The sequence below is a fragment of the Apium graveolens genome, chromosome 4 (assembly GCF_009905375.1).
Source record: "Apium graveolens cultivar Ventura chromosome 4, ASM990537v1, whole genome shotgun sequence".
Taxonomy (NCBI): Eukaryota; Viridiplantae; Streptophyta; class Magnoliopsida; order Apiales; family Apiaceae; genus Apium; species Apium graveolens.
Window position 1 is genome coordinate 188,367,698 of NC_133650.1, and position 16,837 is coordinate 188,384,534.

Consider the following 16,837-nt stretch of genomic DNA (forward strand, 5'->3'; position numbering starts at 1 on the left):
CTGATGGTTCTACAATGAAAGTGACACATGTTGGAACTGTATCCACGGAAGATCTTCATCTTTCGAACACATATTTTATTCCAAATCTTTCGCTTAATCTTATTTCCATCGGTCAGTTATGTGATCTCGGTCTTAATATTATTTTTACCTCTTCTGGTTGTCATGTACAGGATCCTCAGACATGACAGACTCTTGGGACAGGATGTAGATGCAGAAGCTTGTTTGAGCTTACTTCTCTTCATCTTCCTACACTAAAATCATCATCCACTCATTTAGTTGGTTCCGTTTTCGCTACAACTAGCATATGGCATTCCCGGTTAGGTCATCCTTCACCTTCTCGTTTATGTAATCTAGTTTCCAGTGGTCATCTAGCTAGTGCTAATGCAGACACAGTTGATTGTGTTTCATGTAAAATGGCAAAACAACATGTACTTCCGTTTCCTATTCACTATGAAAAATCGTCAGCTACTTTTGATCTTATTCATTCTGATATTTGGGGTCCATCTCCTACCCCGACTATGGGAGGGTCAAGATACTATGTGATATTTGTTGATGATTTTTCTCGTTATACTTGGATATATATTTTGAAAAATCGATCAGAATTAAGGGAAATGTACAAAAAATTTTCCAATATGATTGAAACTCAATTCAACAAGAAAATCAAGCTTTTTCGTGTCGATAATGCCAAAGAATACAAAGAATCAGAAATTAACAAATTTTTGGCATCTTACGGTACTCTTGCACAAAGCTCTTGTCCTTACACATCACAACAAAATGGTCGTGCTGAACGTAAATATAGGCACATTCTTGACACAGTTCGAGGTCTTCTCATTTCCTCTTCTTGTCCAGAATTATTTTGGGGGGAAGTTGCATTAACTGCTGTTTACACAATAAATATGATTCCGTCTTCTATTATAGATAGTTTGTCTCCTTATGAAAAATTATATGAAGACCTCCATTATATGATTCTCTTAAGGTTTTCGGTTCTGTATGTTTTGTACTTCTTCCCCCACATGAAAGAACAAAACTAGAGCCACGTGCCCGTCTTTGTTATTTTATTGTTTATGATAGTGGTCAAAAAGGATATCGTTGTTGGGATAGTATCTCTCAACGTCTTCGTGTCTCTCGTAATGTGACATTTTGGGAACATAAAATGGTTTAGCATTTGTTAACATAAAGAGAGAATCATCACCGCCTCGACGCATTCCCTTCTCTCCCCGGCATCGTCCCACACAGAAAGAAAGAGCGCAGAGCCCCGGCCGAGGCAATCCCGGTTGAAGCCAATTCAATCATCTATGTCAGAGTTTAAAATTGACACTTCTACTAGCATTTCCGACTCTATAGATCCATTTGTTGATCTATTCCTCACATGTGAAAATATAAAATGTCGATCATCTTCCAACATATTTTTAGCAGATTCTCCACGTGAGCTCAATCAGCCATCTCCAAGTACTAATGATAAAACAAGTAGCAAAGAAAATACAGAGAAACTCCGGGGACATTGTAAATCCCTTTAACTTCTCACCGGAGTAACGTTATAATACCCAATTTAATTCTTGTATATTCATAGGGGCATTATAATCGTTACCCGATAATTAAATCCTTAGACAAACAAAAGCTAGATCATTGTATATGATTTGATTTATAAATCTTTGTAGAAGCTAGGAACTTTGTTGTTCTTAGATTGTAGCCGGTTAATTTATTTACTGGAGTGTAGCAACACCCCTCGCGGATTTATATATGAATATATACTTCCCCGAATATCTTGTATTCCTCGTTTTATTCCTCATTTTATTACTCCAAACACTATTCACCTCAAGAACACGAAACCACTAAACAAGCACTAAATTTATATCCGCTAAAGATTCGAAAGAATTTTTAATTTAGTGATTATCATATTCAACCCTCCCTTCTACGATAATTCGGGACCTAACAATTACGAGGAAACTTTTGCACCAGTTGCTCGTCTCACGTGTGTCCGAAGTCTACTAGCTGTTGGAGCATCAAAATACTGGGATATGTGGAAAATGGATGTTAAGAACGCCTTTCTCAATGGAGACCTACATGAGGAAGTTTATCTCAAACCTCCTCCAGGCTTTTCCCACTCTCCAAATCAAGTTTTCAAGCTTAACAAGGCTTTTTATGGTCTTAAACAAGTAACTCGAGCTTGATTTGAAAAATTCAGCAAAATAGTTCAGCAATTGGGATTTTCTTCAAGCCCGTATGATCATGCCCTTTTTATTCGACGATCTGAACGAGGAATTGTTTTACTTCTCCTATATGTCGATGACATGATCATTACCGGAGATGACACAAAAGGCATTTCTGAACTCAAACAATTTCTCAATCAACAATTTGAAATGAAGGATCTTGGTTCACTAAGCTACTTCTTGGGTCTTGAGGTTTCTTCTGTCCCTACTGGCTACACTCTTTCACAAGTGAAGTATGCATCTGACCTTTTATTAAAATCTGGAATCAGTGACACCAAGATTGCCTCTACTCCTTTGGAATACGAGGTTAAACTTAATGTAGAAGATGGTGAACTACTTTCCAATCCTACATTGTATCGCCAATTGGTTGGAAGTTTAATTTATCTCACTGTTACTCGCCCAGACATTGCTTATGCCGTACACACTGTAAGTCAGTTCATGGCAGCTCCTCGCACTCCTCACTTCTCAGCAGTTCTTCACATATTGCGTTATGTCAAAGGTACTATATTTCATGGATTATATTTTTTGTTTGACTCTCCACTTGAGTTATATGCCTACTCGGATGTTGATTGGGGCGGTGATCCTACTACATGATGTTCAACAACCGGATTTTGTTTCTTTCTTGGCGACTCTCTTATCTCCTGGAGCAGTAAGAAACAATCTCTTGCTTCTCGATCAAGTGCCGAATCAAAATATCGGGCTCTTGCAGACACCACACAGGAACTAATTTGGCTACGATGGTTACTTGAAGATATGAGTGTAACTCATTCTCCGACCACTTCTATTTACTGTGACAGTAAAAGTGCTATTGACATTGCTCATAATGATGTATTTCACGAGTGCACTAAACATATAGAGATTAATTGTCATTTCATTCGTCAACAAGTTGCAAAAGGCACATTGCGTCTACATGGTGTCTCTAGTACTGATAATGCTGCAGATTTATTCACGAAAATTCATCCTCCCGGAAGTTTTCGTAATTTTATTTCCAAACTCGAACTGATTTTACAACCATCTTCAGTTTGAGGGGGGTGTTGGAATACAAGTCATGTTTACACTGCTTATAATATTACAGCTGTTGTCTTGTTAGTCATATGTCCATACTATAGAGTATCTTAGTTACAGTAAAAGAAAGCTGTACGCGTTCTATTTAATTTCATTGTATGTAGTTAGGTATATATATAACATTTCTTGTTCTCATATAAGAACACAGATCAATAACATTTCTATTACTTCTAATATGAAAACTTTCTGGTTATACATATATACACACCCATCACTATATATAACTTAACGCATAAATTTTTTCAACGTGTAAGTTTTATACGTGATAACTTTCTTTAATAAATCTTGTAGCCAAGATTTTATACATTCAATTTTAGAATATGTAATTGTAAATGATGTTCACAAGATATTATAGTTTTTTAAATTTTTTTGTGAGCATGTGTAACGGGAAGGAACAAAAAGAAATAGTATTCCTAAAATGAAAAAGTACTTGAGTTTATTTTAATGTAATTTCTTAAAAAAGAAAGTAAAAAAATATTAATGAAACGAAGAGGGGGATGAATTAAAGAAGGCAGCTGCTGGGAATTGGAAATCAAACGTTGAGGGGGGGCGATTCTTGTTTTCTTCTCTCACCCCTCTCTCAAAACCTGCCTCCATCAACCCCCCACTCCCCCTAATCTGATTTTTCTGATTTGTTCTTCATTATTACTTATTATTAAATTCATTACTTATTATTTGTTATCATAATATATTATATCATATATTTTTGGCTACTACTGTATCTGCATGATCAAGGAGGATCCTTGCATGGCTTCTAGAGGAGCTTTGGATCCTTCCTCCAAAGCCAAGTTCAGGCGTTATCAAGTTTGGAAGGGTCGAAATGTTAGTTTTCTGTTTTGTTTTAGATTTTCATTTATTTGTGTTTGATCCCCTTGTTGTTTGTTGAGGTCATTCTCAAATAGTGTGTTGAAATGCTTTTTTTTATGAGGTTATCAGACTTTCTTTTTCTGAGGACGTACATTTAAATTAGATCATTGTTTTTGGGAAAGATGGATACTGTGGTTGTTACACAATGTCATGGAAAAAACTTGAAAACTTTGTTCATTCATAAACAATTATTCTCTCGTTTTTTCTAATGTGGTGCCTAATGCATGCCTTGGATTTTGTCTGTTTTGCACCCTCAAAGACTGGGCTTTTATGGTGAATCTTATCCTAATCTACATGGAGGATATGTTGTTTAATTTGGTTTTATGTTTAACATTAATTCTGTAGTAAAGTATATACCGGAGGCTAACCTAGGCTAAAATCACGCATTTGAGTTAAAAATCGGTAGAAGTTTTACTTTTAGCCTTGGCTCTAAAAATTAGTTATAATTCATTTTAGCCCCGGCTGTTTTGTGATCCTAGTTCTGCCACAGACGTGTTGTCTTGTTACATGTTCATGTTGAGAGTGATGTAGTGTATCGTAGTTAACACCACAAGTCCATAAGTATCAAGTTCACAAGTTTGAGGTTTAAAACTTGTAGAAAATTCTGTTATTATGTGGACACATGAAGCCTATCATTGCTATAATTTTTTTAGTTAGTTGGTTAGAATAATAGGGCAATAATGGGTGTCGATTACTCATACCATAATGGCATACTCCCAAAAGTCATTTGCATAATGAATAAGTGAAATGACCACATACTTGTGCTCATACTAATGTACTAGTAATCTTTTTTGGCTTCCTTTATCACTTACGGCAGATATTTTTCTGCGGTGGGAGGTTGATCTTTGGTCCTGACGCATCATCCGTAGCTTTATCTGCGTTCTTGATAGCAACTCCAGCAGTAACGTTTTGCGTTAAAATGTTTTTCCGGATATCTCACAGGGATCCTTCTTATGGGTATACTGTATTTATCGTGGGAACTGTTCTCCTGTTTCTGGTAGAATATTTATCGCTTATGTTGTGATTATTGCACATGACAGCCAAAATATGATGGATCTTGACCAATTGTCAGTTCTGCAGGATCTAACCTTTCTCTTCATGACATCTGCAAGAAATCCTGGAATAGTGCCAAGAAATACAAACCCTCTGGAAGTAGATACACCATCCGTTGCGAATTCTATGGAGTGGATCAATGGTTCCATGAGTCTTAAAATACCAAGAACCAAGGATGTTGTTGTCAATGGCAACATAGTTAGAGTGAAGTACTGCGAAACTTGTCTTCTATTCCGTCCACCACGTGCTTCTCATTGCTCAATTTGCGACAACTGTGTTGAGAGATTTGATCATCACTGTCCATGGGTGGGTCAATGTATTGGATCTGTAAGTGACTCGCTATAAAGTTTTGCATCATCGTGTCATTGTTGTAAATGCTGTCATGATTCCTTTTTTGTTGTGCGGTATCTGAAAGTGAGGTCCATATACTCATTTTTTCATGATAGTCTGCGTTGCAAGATTGGTTTACTCTTCTATTTTACATTCATGTTCTCTAAATCTTAAATTTCTTAGTACCCAACACCAACCTAGTGACATTCGATTTTTATGAATATTCTATTACATATTTCTGTTGGCATCTGTTTTCACATGTCCTATTCAGGAAGTAGAGTTCTTGTGCCATGTTGGTTAGGATACTTTAAACCGAAGGACATATATATTTCAAGAAAATATATTGAAAATACCTACATTAAAGAGTTTCAAAGTAAAGAACCACTGAAGAGTCTTGGTTGGTCTTCAAAATAATATGAACTACAAAAGTTTTTTTTTTGCAACTGAAATGCATGACTTCTTCACTCTATAGTTCAATGTGGCTACCAAATTAATCTTCAGTTGTATAATTAACTTCTTTTAGATCGTTACATCTGGTAGGTATACTAAAAACTTCAATATTAAGATAGCAGTTGATCCTATATAAAGTCGTAATGAATAACTAATATTCTCAATGTAATAAAACAAGGCATTTTAAGCTTCTCCCGCCACTTAAAGTAAATTAAGCTGCCTATGTTTAAGTAGAAGACGCATTAACTACTATGTTTCAATCATAATTAAAATTGTTTCAGACTCTTCTTTGTTTGTGTGTGAATTTTGGTAGTTTGACTGAGCTTCTTCACCGTTCATCTTGCTGCAGAGAAATTATCGATTTTACATCCTCTTCATAACTTTTTCAACAACGTTGTGCACATACGTCTTTGTATTCTCATTGCTAAATCTTCTGCAACAACCAGTAAGCATGTGGAAGGCCATGTCAAAAGATATGACATCAGTTGTTTTAGTAGCGTATTGCTTTGTAGCTGTATGGTTTGTTGGTGGGCTTAGTGTCTTCCATTTTTATTTGATGAGCACCAACCAGGTTTCCTTCTTCTCTCAATGTCAAAAATTTTATTCGTTTCGAAAGTATCAAGTTTAATGATGTACAGTATGATACATATTTATCGCTTATGTTGTGATTATTGCACATGACAGCCAAAATATGATGGATCTTGACCAATTGTCAGTTCTGCAGGATCTAACCTTTCTCTTCATGACATCTGCAAGAAATCCTGGAATAGTGCCAAGAAATACAAACCCTCTGGAAGTAGATACACCATCCGTTGCGAATTCTATGGAGTGGATCAATGGTTCCATGAGTCTTAAAATACCAAGAACCAAGGATGTTGTTGTCAATGGCAACATAGTTAGAGTGAAGTACTGCGAAACTTGTCTTCTATTCCGTCCACCACGTGCTTCTCATTGCTCAATTTGCGACAACTGTGTTGAGAGATTTGATCATCACTGTCCATGGGTGGGTCAATGTATTGGATCTGTAAGTGACTCGCTATAAAGTTTTGCATCATCGTGTCATTGTTGTAAATGCTGTCATGATTCCTTTTTTGTTGTGCGGTATCTGAAAGTGAGGTCCATATACTCATTTTTTCATGATAGTCTGCGTTGCAAGATTGGTTTACTCTTCTATTTTACATTCATGTTCTCTAAATCTTAAATTTCTTAGTACCCAACACCAACCTAGTGACATTCGATTTTTATGAATATTCTATTACATATTTCTGTTGGCATCTGTTTTCACATGTCCTATTCAGGAAGTAGAGTTCTTGTGCCATGTTGGTTAGGATACTTTAAACCGAAGGACATATATATTTCAAGAAAATATATTGAAAATACCTACATTAAAGAGTTTCAAAGTAAAGAACCACTGAAGAGTCTTGGTTGGTCTTCAAAATAATATGAACTACAAAAGTTTTTTTTTTGCAACTGAAATGCATGACTTCTTCACTCTATAGTTCAATGTGGCTACCAAATTAATCTTCAGTTGTATAATTAACTTCTTTTAGATCGTTACATCTGGTAGGTATACTAAAAACTTCAATATTAAGATAGCAGTTGATCCTATATAAAGTCGTAATGAATAACTAATATTCTCAATGTAATAAAACAAGGCATTTTAAGCTTCTCCCGCCACTTAAAGTAAATTAAGCTGCCTATGTTTAAGTAGAAGACGCATTAACTACTATGTTTCAATCATAATTAAAATTGTTTCAGACTCTTCTTTGTTTGTGTGTGAATTTTGGTAGTTTGACTGAGCTTCTTCACCGTTCATCTTGCTGCAGAGAAATTATCGATTTTACATCCTCTTCATAACTTTTTCAACAACGTTGTGCACATACGTCTTTGTATTCTCATTGCTAAATCTTCTGCAACAACCAGTAAGCATGTGGAAGGCCATGTCAAAAGATATGACATCAGTTGTTTTAGTAGCGTATTGCTTTGTAGCTGTATGGTTTGTTGGTGGGCTTAGTGTCTTCCATTTTTATTTGATGAGCACCAACCAGGTTTCCTTCTTCTCTCAATGTCAAAAATTTTATTCGTTTCGAAAGTATCAAGTTTAATGATGTACAGTATGATACATATTACCTAATAAAACTTGATTTTTTGTTTGAATATGACATGATTCTTTCTCTTTGTGTGTTAAATGTAAAAAGTCATCCCTTTTTTAGTACTGGTATATGATTTGACATGTTTACATCTGCAAGTTTAGAGCAAGTCTAGTGTTGGTGCTAAAATACATGTAACTATATTATGAAATTCAAAGAGGAACTTTGATGTTCAAATAGAACTTGTGATCCAATGTATGGTTTCAAAATGACAACAAATATATCTAAAATTAGGTACATTTCATTCGGCTAATCTTCAAATGCACTATTTCATTTTTCACTTTACTTTAAATGCTAGTTTATCTCCACTTCCCACTTGCATGCTTATATGGATAATATAGCAACATTTATGCTTGGTTTTATATTTAGCACCAATTATAGCATTTTGTTTTATTTTTTTGCATCCATGTTTAACACCTCGTTGGAGTAAAATCTTTTTTCTTAGATGCTGTCTTATAGAAATAAATCACTTTTAGAACCAGCACTGGCCTTCACTTGCAGTTGAAACTCAAATTCCTATGAAGAGTAAACAGATCTACGGCATGCCTTGCAAATATTAATAATAGCAATTAATTATCTAGTTTCTTATGAAATGTATGCCATGTCTTGACACTTATTTGTTGACAGACAACTTACGAGAATTTCCGGTATCGCTATGATAAGAAGAAAAATCCGTATAATCAGGGAATTATAAGAAACCTGAAAGAAGTATTCTTTACTAAGATATCACCATCATTGGTTAACTTCCGAGAATTGGTGGAGTATGAAGATGAGGAGTCATTTAGGGGATCCTTTTCTTACAGATTTGGTAGGATCATTAGCACAAAAGGGGGAGGTGCATTTGACACGAACGAAATTAAAAACATTCCACTTATGTTAAAGGATTTGGACTACAGCATAATCAACCATAGCATAAAAGAGAAGACGGCTAATGAGAAGGGAAAGGAACATAAACGATGGAATTCTGTGTATGGGAATAATATTTCTGTTACAGATGATGACGATAAAACACAACAACGGACTTGATGAGCAAGCCAGCGCATGTAAAAGGTGAGTTATGCTTATATCTACTATGTTATAGTATAAATTATTAATTCACCTTGGTACGTACGTGTCTCGCCACTATATTGAAACAAGGGCACAAGAAAGAATTGAGAAGAAAGGATCTGATGACGCAGATATGAAATAGAGAAGAAACAATGTGAACTCTGTGAAGAAAGACCAGACACTGATGCAAAATAATCGAGACAATCAGTGAAACAGCCTTTTCATTTTTTTTCTTTCCTCTTCCCGATAGCTCCATCTTCCTCTTTGCTTTGATGAAATTTGTAAATGTAGCGGGTAGTTCAGTTCTATGTATCACTTCCTATTAAGATAAAGAGAAGAGAATGACAATGTTAGAGAGTTGTATATAACAAATTTAAACTTGTGTAAGCACTTGTACAGTGCTTACATTTTGTTTCGGAAGAGAAATGAAAATATAGTATAGTTTTCCCGATTTTATGGAATGATGGCTTAGCAGCTGTTAAGCGATTTAAAAGGTCCAGACAACTCGTCTCATTGTCAATGTTGTGTTTTTAACATGATCCACAAATCACTCTCATATGGACGGGTTCCATGTTTCGATATTTGTTAAATAACGGAAAAATACCCCAACATGTGTCATGTCACTAACTTTAGTTATAAAAATATTGGAAATGGGATCAGCTTGCATGTACAAGGCAGTGTAGAGTAAGGGCCGGTTTGGCTGAGTTTTCAGATAAAATCGGAATCGGAATTATGATAATATATTTTCGATTTTTAAATTTAAAAACCGTAACCTTCGGTTAGAATTCGGTTATGATTTCGGTTTAAAAAAATCTGGTCCGATTATAATTGATTCGATTTCGATTACAAAATTGACAAATAATAAAATGAAAAATAATATACTAACAAGATAAATTGATGCGCGAGTTTATACTTCATTTATTACCGTTTCCTATCATTTATGCAATACTGAAGCGAAAAAGTGACATATATATGTACTACCAGATTTTTAAAATTATTAACAAAAATGTCCACTTTTGAGAAATTGACCAATTATGCCGGTTATAATACAAACTTAGTGAATGGGGTTATAATACAAACTTAGTGTGCGTATTTCGTGTACGTGCTTACCTCTGTTGTTACTGCGTGAAAAGAGATCACATTTTCAAGTGAAATTAGAGTTGACGGTTAGTATTGTTTCGTATACTTTCGTATCATGTATTTTTATATTTTATGTATTAAAAAGCAAACACATATTCGATATTTTTAATATTCGTATGTTGAATGATAAACATATATCCGTAAACTATCATTTTGTGTACATTTTATGTATAAAATAAATAGATAAATAAATAAAAATATTATATTTTTGGATATAATTTTACACACACACATATATATATATATACAAGTGAATATATAAATATCTTATGTATATATATATATAAATGAATATATAAATATCTTATGTATATATATATATATGTATAAATATTTATTAATAAATTTATTTATTCTGTGTACTTTCGTGTCGTATCGTGTATCCAGGAGTAAACACATATTCGTATCCGTTTAGATTTCGTGTTCCAACGTGTTATGTACTTTTGTGTTCGTGTACGGAAAAGTTTAACACATATTCATTTATACGTGTCGTTCTCGTATCGTTTTATCATGTCATATACCAAATTGCAACTCTACCTAAGATTGTTTAAAGTTTCCGCAGACCTTGGCTAGTAAGAATATGCATTCTATAAATGTTTATACACTTCATATACCCTTATGAAAAATGCGAATAGCGTGTAATATTTTTTAGAATACCTTAATCTTAAATGCACATTATAGGTTACCCCTTCCTCAAATGTGTATATTGAATTACTCTATTATGAAATGCGTATTCCGCCGGCTAAAATTGATCACTTTTTGAAACCGGCCATTTTTTGTCACCCACCTCAAGCAAAAAAATATGTGTGTAGTCTAGTCACATGATTTGCGCTATTATTATATACTAGTTTACTAAGTCGCGATTCGCAGTAGCCTTCTAAAGAAAGTTTCGTCTTTTTTTATTTTTTATGCTTCTTATCAGATCTTGGTCATTTGAAATTATGAATAATAAATAAATACAATAGATCAAAAAGTTTAAAAAATCGTTCTCTCATTAATCATTTTGATTTCAATGAGCCGCTCTCTTATTATTCAAAAAAATATCATAAAATTATATTATGCATTAGTCATTATTCGATGTAATATTTTTTTATTTAATAATATAAAATATTGAGAAGATTACAAAAATAGATTAAAACGATATGAAAGCAATTATATTATGCATTAGTCATTAATTGATGTATTTTTTCCATTTAATAATATAAAATTTTGAGAAAATTACAAAAATATGTTGAAATGATACAAGAGTCGCCACCTTACCGCTCTCGCCTTCTCATTGCGTAAGGGTATAATAATTGATGATATAACGATTTTAAAAAATATTGTGAAAACATATTTATAAATACTTGTCCTTAAAGAACTTGTTAGGATAAAAAATTAAAAAAAAATTAGAAAAATAATATATTAAGTTGATTTTAGGAAAAAGAGAATAAATGATATTTAAAAAGATATTTTGGAGAATATCAAGATAGTAAGTTGTTTTAAATAAGGGGGGTGTTGTTTTAAATGGGAAGGGGGAGTGTTGTTTTAAATAGAAAGATAAATTTTTGGGAGAATATTATAATGGTAAGTTGATTTCAAACTTTTTAATGGAAGATTTTGTAGAAACTTTAGAATATTATAAGGTAATTGTAGTTTTTGATATTTATTAACTCAAAAAATTGAGAAAAATATAAAAATAGAATGAGACGATTTGAGAGGCGCCACATAAACGTTCATGTCTTCTCCTTTATATAAGTATATTGATGATTGATTCCTTCTGTTCCATAGTTTTCTTTTTGGGACGTCCTATCAATTCTATACATTTCAAAAATAGTTAACTTTTATAATATATTTTTTTGCAGAAATATATATATATATTCATTGATAAATATCAAGAATACAACCCGAAAGGACAGAGTTTGCTTTATTCATTAGAGTATATCATCTAACTGAAAAGCAGACAAGTGTTCCCAGAAACTTTGATAATATCGCCCCAATGTCCGATCAGATAACCCACAAAAAAGCCTCATTAAAACCCCATAAGAGTAAAACCCAATGAGAAAAAAACTCAGGAGGGGGAAAATTGTATCCACTAAAAATATATTATATACAAAACTAAGTAAACAAGTGTATGATTGTTGCGTGGAAAATCTCGCATATATTCAAAATTATCTTGTAATTCGAGATCTTGGTTGATAATTGAGTTTTAAATCTGATAAGAGAACCTCTATTAAATCTCCTACAACCATCTATTATTTTCTGACAATTCTTCGGATCAGTGGTCCCTGAATAAATTATTGTACTTTAAATGTTTGATAAGAGAGTTAGCCATTAAAACTATTTTCAGCATCCTGAAAATAAAATAAGTGAACTAAAAGAAAAAAATATATTAAAATCATATCAGATAAATTATTCAAAAATGAAAGAAAATAAATAAAATTTAACCAAATAAAATCTTTAGTTAGACACAAATAATCCAAATATAAATTGGCACACAATTTCCTCTAAACGACCAAATATTTTGCCACCAAAAGACCACCCATAAAAGATACAAATAAAACCTTCAATCAAGACATTAATGAACCCATTAAAGGTGCAAGTTAAGGCACTATTGATCCAAATATAAAATTTATTTTAATTTCTTTTATTTTCCGTTTTACTACATCCATCATTATGTCATCACCATCATAACCTCTCGACCATGGTGGTCACCGGCCGGAAAGTCGCAAGCGGTGACTCACCACGCCCCATTGCACCCCAGCTCTCTCTCTCTCTCCCTCCCTCTTCTCTCTCTCCTTCCCTCCCTATTCTCTCTTCTCTCCCTCCCTGCCTCTGTCTCTCTCGGCTATCACCATAGCCTCACCATCGCCATCACCGCATCGGTGGTGCCTCATACTCCGGAAAAGCACACTCACGCACACAACAAGCGCATACACCTTCCAATCATTCTCTCAATCTCGATCTTCTATCATGACACTCATGACACTGTTGCATCACCCCTCTACTACATCCACCTCGGGTGTCATGGTGGTCGCCGGCCGGAAAATCACCGACGGTGACACACCACCACTATATCTACAACCCCTCTCTCTTCCCCCTGCTCTCGCTCTCTCTCTCTCCCACTCCCTCTTTCTCTCTCTTGGCTACGTCTCGCAGAACAATAACACCAATGCACACTTAAGTTTTATAATATTAAATTAATTACTATCCATTACTTTCTTCACTAAACCACTCTATATATTAAATATTAATTGATCCCGTCACTTTACCCACTTTACTTAAATTTTTTTACTACATTAAGTTTTATTTTAACCTGTCACACCCTATATATATATATATGTATATATATAGATGGATGAGACAGAAGGAGTATGATTTTGGTCCACTTTAACAACAATTTGAACTCCGGTACTTTAAATCTTACACTAAGGTTTCTAAAAATAAGCTGGTGGTTGAAGAACTCCCGTACTTTAAATCTTACACTAAGGCTTCTAAAATAAGCAGGCGGTTGAATAGATATTATTTTGAAAAATTTACAAGAAATACCCTTAATTTAGTATTGAGATTACAAAAATGGGAATATAAAAATATGAAGTTATATAATGGTAAGAACTTTTCCCGCTTCGCATGGGTTAAGTTAATTTTTTTATAGCTCACGATAAATTCCAATAGTTTACTTACATTATGTGTTACATGTTCAAGCAGTTTTATTTTATGTATATAAATTAAAAAATTGAGATTAAAAAATAATAATTTCTAGGACCTATGAGATAAGTTCAAACTTTTTTAATATAATTTTTTTTACGCTAAACTTGGGGCAATCAGTTAAAGTAAGGCAAAATTTATGGACACCCATATTTTCCTCTAGACCGAAACTGTAGTGAGGAGAGGGTCAAATGAATTAATTAAATAATATAGAGAAGTAAGATGACCCTGGTTAGGGATTTTTAAAAAAAAAATATTTGTGATATAATAAAGTGGTGTCTATTGTTGGCCAACTAAGATGACTCAATTAACTATGGTACTACCCCGATTTTTTAACTGGTGATTATTTTGAATATTTTATTATTTAAAAATTAATTAAACATAGTAAAGGTATACGGTTTCTTTAATGAATGTTATTCTTTCTACAGTTTTATTTATCTAAATTAAAAAAAATAACTAATCAATTATCGAATAATAAATCTCCCATGCGTAGCGCCGACAAACAAAAAAATTATTTTGATCGATTGAGAATAAAAAATAGTATTATAAAAGAAATTAAAATTTGTTACTTTTCTAGTAGGAGAAAAATTTATTGACATTAATTTGAAGGTGGTTGGGAAGTTATAATTCGACTATAGTTAAAATTTTCTTGGGTTTTGTCCAACATGAGCTTTTTTATTAGGTTAAACAGAGTGCACAAGACCTTTTTGAAAATAAGAAGGAAACTGTTTAACCCCTATCTTGGTTGTAAGTTGTAACCACTGGAAGCATTCTCTGTACTCCATCCCTTGTACTACACTATGTTCTTCATCTGCAGGTATAAAAACATATCTTCTTCTTGTCGTTTCCTCCCAAAATTGCGTATGTTTTTTGTAATTGCTTGCTCTTATTATATCCCTTGCCGTTATTTTTTAAATTTTGTATTTATCCAAAATTGTTAGTATATTAAGTCACATGTTATGAAGAGACTCACAGTTTTAGTGTTTGATGAATGTCTGAATGAAAGTTGTTGCTCTATCGGAGTTGGCATAATGCTTTATTTTTGTTGTGTATAACATGCAACAATATGTTCAGTTTATACATTTGTTATTAGAAATGGAGTCAATTCCAAGATTTACAAAACTACTGACTGCGTCGGATTATTCTTCAAACAACTTGATTAGTTTTGCAGCCAACATTGTTCTGTATTGTATAAATGGTAATAAATTTCTGTCAATTACAAATACATGTTATCATTTTCTTGTGTAATGATATAAAATATAATCCTTGTAGATCCTACCCCACGCATTTTATTTACTACACAGTTCTGATCTCCCACGCTGAGTGAAGATAATTACATGCAATGGGTATACCGTGTGGTTGGATCATAATATGGTGCAAGAGCGTGTTGAAGACATGCGCTCTTTCTTCCAGTTTCTCAATATCAAGAATGGCGATACCTTAGTTTTTGAACATGTGGGGGTTTTTAGTTCAGAGTGAGGATATATAATATGTTTGGTTATGAAAATAAATATCCACGAATGCCTACCTCTTATCTTGCTGCAAGAGATGGTATGTATTTCCCATGCAATTAATTTAAAGTTCTCTGTTCAATATAATATGATGGAATTATAACTCTAGAATGTAATTGTTTAATTGTGTAGTCTCATTTGATAATCATGGGTGGAGTTTTATTCGACATCTAACTTGAGGACCAAAAATATCGAATTCCATTGTAAGTTATTGGGTTAATTGCATGAGTTATAATCCAATATTAAGGTTTAAAGTTTTTACTTCCAGACTCTGAGTTAGGGATTATGTATTATAGGGTGTTCTTTTCGAGTTCATGGATGTGCTTGGTGTTAATATCCCTCTGAGGATTTATTTTGTGGTCTATACCAGTCACGAGGCAGTTGAAACATTTACTGAAAGTAACAATAGGATTAAAGGGTCGCAAAGCATATGTAATATGTTAGATGTTGAGGACTTCAATGGACGGTACATGTTGTTATTCACGTTTGATAATATATCAAGGATTCAGTTTAGGGTATTTGAAAATTCACAGATTGAAACTCCTATTGGCCAATTTTTTTCGGATTAGGTAATGTTTATATCCATAGTAAATTTTGCAGTTCTTATTTTTTGACATGAATAAGAGATAGGTAATATTTGACATATCTTGTTAGGTGAGAATGGTGAGGGGAACATGACAGTCTTTTACTTTGAAGTCAAAAAGTGCCACATACGTGATTATGAGTATCGCGTGGTATGTATTAATTTATTTCCATTTTCCTATTTTGTGTATGTAGCTGGATCCAAATAGTTGTATGGTATTGTACTAACTATTTGCGGTGATGTTTTTTTATTAGGACATTCTAGCTGAGTACAGGAAGTTGCGTTAGTCCTGGTCGAAGGTAGATCACATATTGGCGTATGTTGGATTCCGTTGCTGGATGCTTAAAACTCGCCAGAAACGTGATAGGAAGCGTACTATAATAAATGGCGGCTGGTTAATGTTTCAGATGGATAATGGGATTGAAGAAGGCAATGTCTGCGTGTTTGAGTGGATAAATAATTGTCGATGGAACTTTAATGTTCGTATTTTGAAGAATAATGAAATGATTTGAACCACTGCAATTTTCTACAATTGTTAGTTTTCTGTGATTGAACTTTGTTTCATTAAGTTTGAAGTATGTGTAATTTCCAATTTTCTTCCCTCTCTTCCGATATCTCCAAATTTCTTCCCTCTCTTCCGATATGTCTATACCCTATCTGAATCATTCAACACATAATATTGTGGGATGTCATCATAGAGGTATTGGGTAGCATTAATATTAGTTGCATTCAGAATAAAGTATG

At 33.5% G+C, this 16,837-nt stretch overlaps 2 protein-coding genes and 1 long non-coding RNA gene across 4 annotated transcripts; all 3 read left to right on the top strand.

Annotated features, from left to right (window-relative positions):
• The first annotated feature begins 3,772 nt into the window (after positions 1 to 3,772).
• LOC141719222 (putative protein S-acyltransferase 3) lies at positions 3,773 to 6,603 on the top strand. The gene is made up of 4 exons (XM_074521600.1): positions 3,773 to 4,097; positions 4,960 to 5,139; positions 5,223 to 5,522; positions 6,325 to 6,603. The coding sequence occupies exons 1-4, from the start codon at positions 4,002 to 4,004 to the stop codon at positions 6,601 to 6,603; spliced, it is 855 nt and encodes a 284-aa protein (XP_074377701.1). The 5' UTR covers positions 3,773 to 4,001.
• A 93-nt stretch (positions 6,604 to 6,696) lies between these two features.
• Positions 6,697 to 9,626, top strand: LOC141716986 (putative protein S-acyltransferase 3). 2 transcript variants are annotated; one of them, XM_074519119.1, is made up of 4 exons: positions 6,697 to 6,999; positions 7,802 to 8,023; positions 8,753 to 9,175; positions 9,304 to 9,626. In XM_074519119.1, the coding sequence occupies exons 1-3, from the start codon at positions 6,718 to 6,720 to the stop codon at positions 9,149 to 9,151; spliced, it is 903 nt and encodes a 300-aa protein (XP_074375220.1). In that variant the 5' UTR covers positions 6,697 to 6,717; the 3' UTR covers positions 9,152 to 9,175; positions 9,304 to 9,626. The 2 variants fall into 2 exon arrangements, with proteins under 2 accessions (XP_074375220.1, XP_074375219.1); XM_074519118.1 differs by having other exon boundaries at positions 8,753 to 9,626.
• Positions 9,627 to 14,675: 5,049 nt separating this feature from the next.
• Positions 14,676 to 16,609, top strand: LOC141716987 (uncharacterized). Its single transcript, XR_012573478.1, has 3 exons — positions 14,676 to 14,816; positions 16,165 to 16,244; positions 16,348 to 16,609. It is a non-coding gene; the product is annotated as an uncharacterized LOC141716987 (long non-coding RNA).
• The last annotated feature ends 228 nt before the right edge of the window (positions 16,610 to 16,837 follow it).

Bases quoted from the DNA above. Each gene is read 5' to 3' on its own strand.
- LOC141716986 (XM_074519118.1), top strand. From the start codon at position 6,718: ATGACATCTGCAAGAAATCCTGGAATAGTGCCAAGAAATACAAACCCT. The intron at 7,000-7,801 runs GTAAGTGACTCG...ATCTTGCTGCAG, and splicing joins TGGGTCAATGTATTGGATCT to AGAAATTATCGATTTTACAT. The intron at 8,024-8,752 runs GTTTCCTTCTTC...ATTTGTTGACAG, and splicing joins ATTTGATGAGCACCAACCAG to ACAACTTACGAGAATTTCCG.
- LOC141719222 (XM_074521600.1), top strand. From the start codon at position 4,002: ATGATCAAGGAGGATCCTTGCATGGCTTCTAGAGGAGCTTTGGATCCT. The intron at 4,098-4,959 runs GTTAGTTTTCTG...CACTTACGGCAG, and splicing joins AAGTTTGGAAGGGTCGAAAT to ATATTTTTCTGCGGTGGGAG. The intron at 5,523-6,324 runs GTAAGTGACTCG...ATCTTGCTGCAG, and splicing joins TGGGTCAATGTATTGGATCT to AGAAATTATCGATTTTACAT.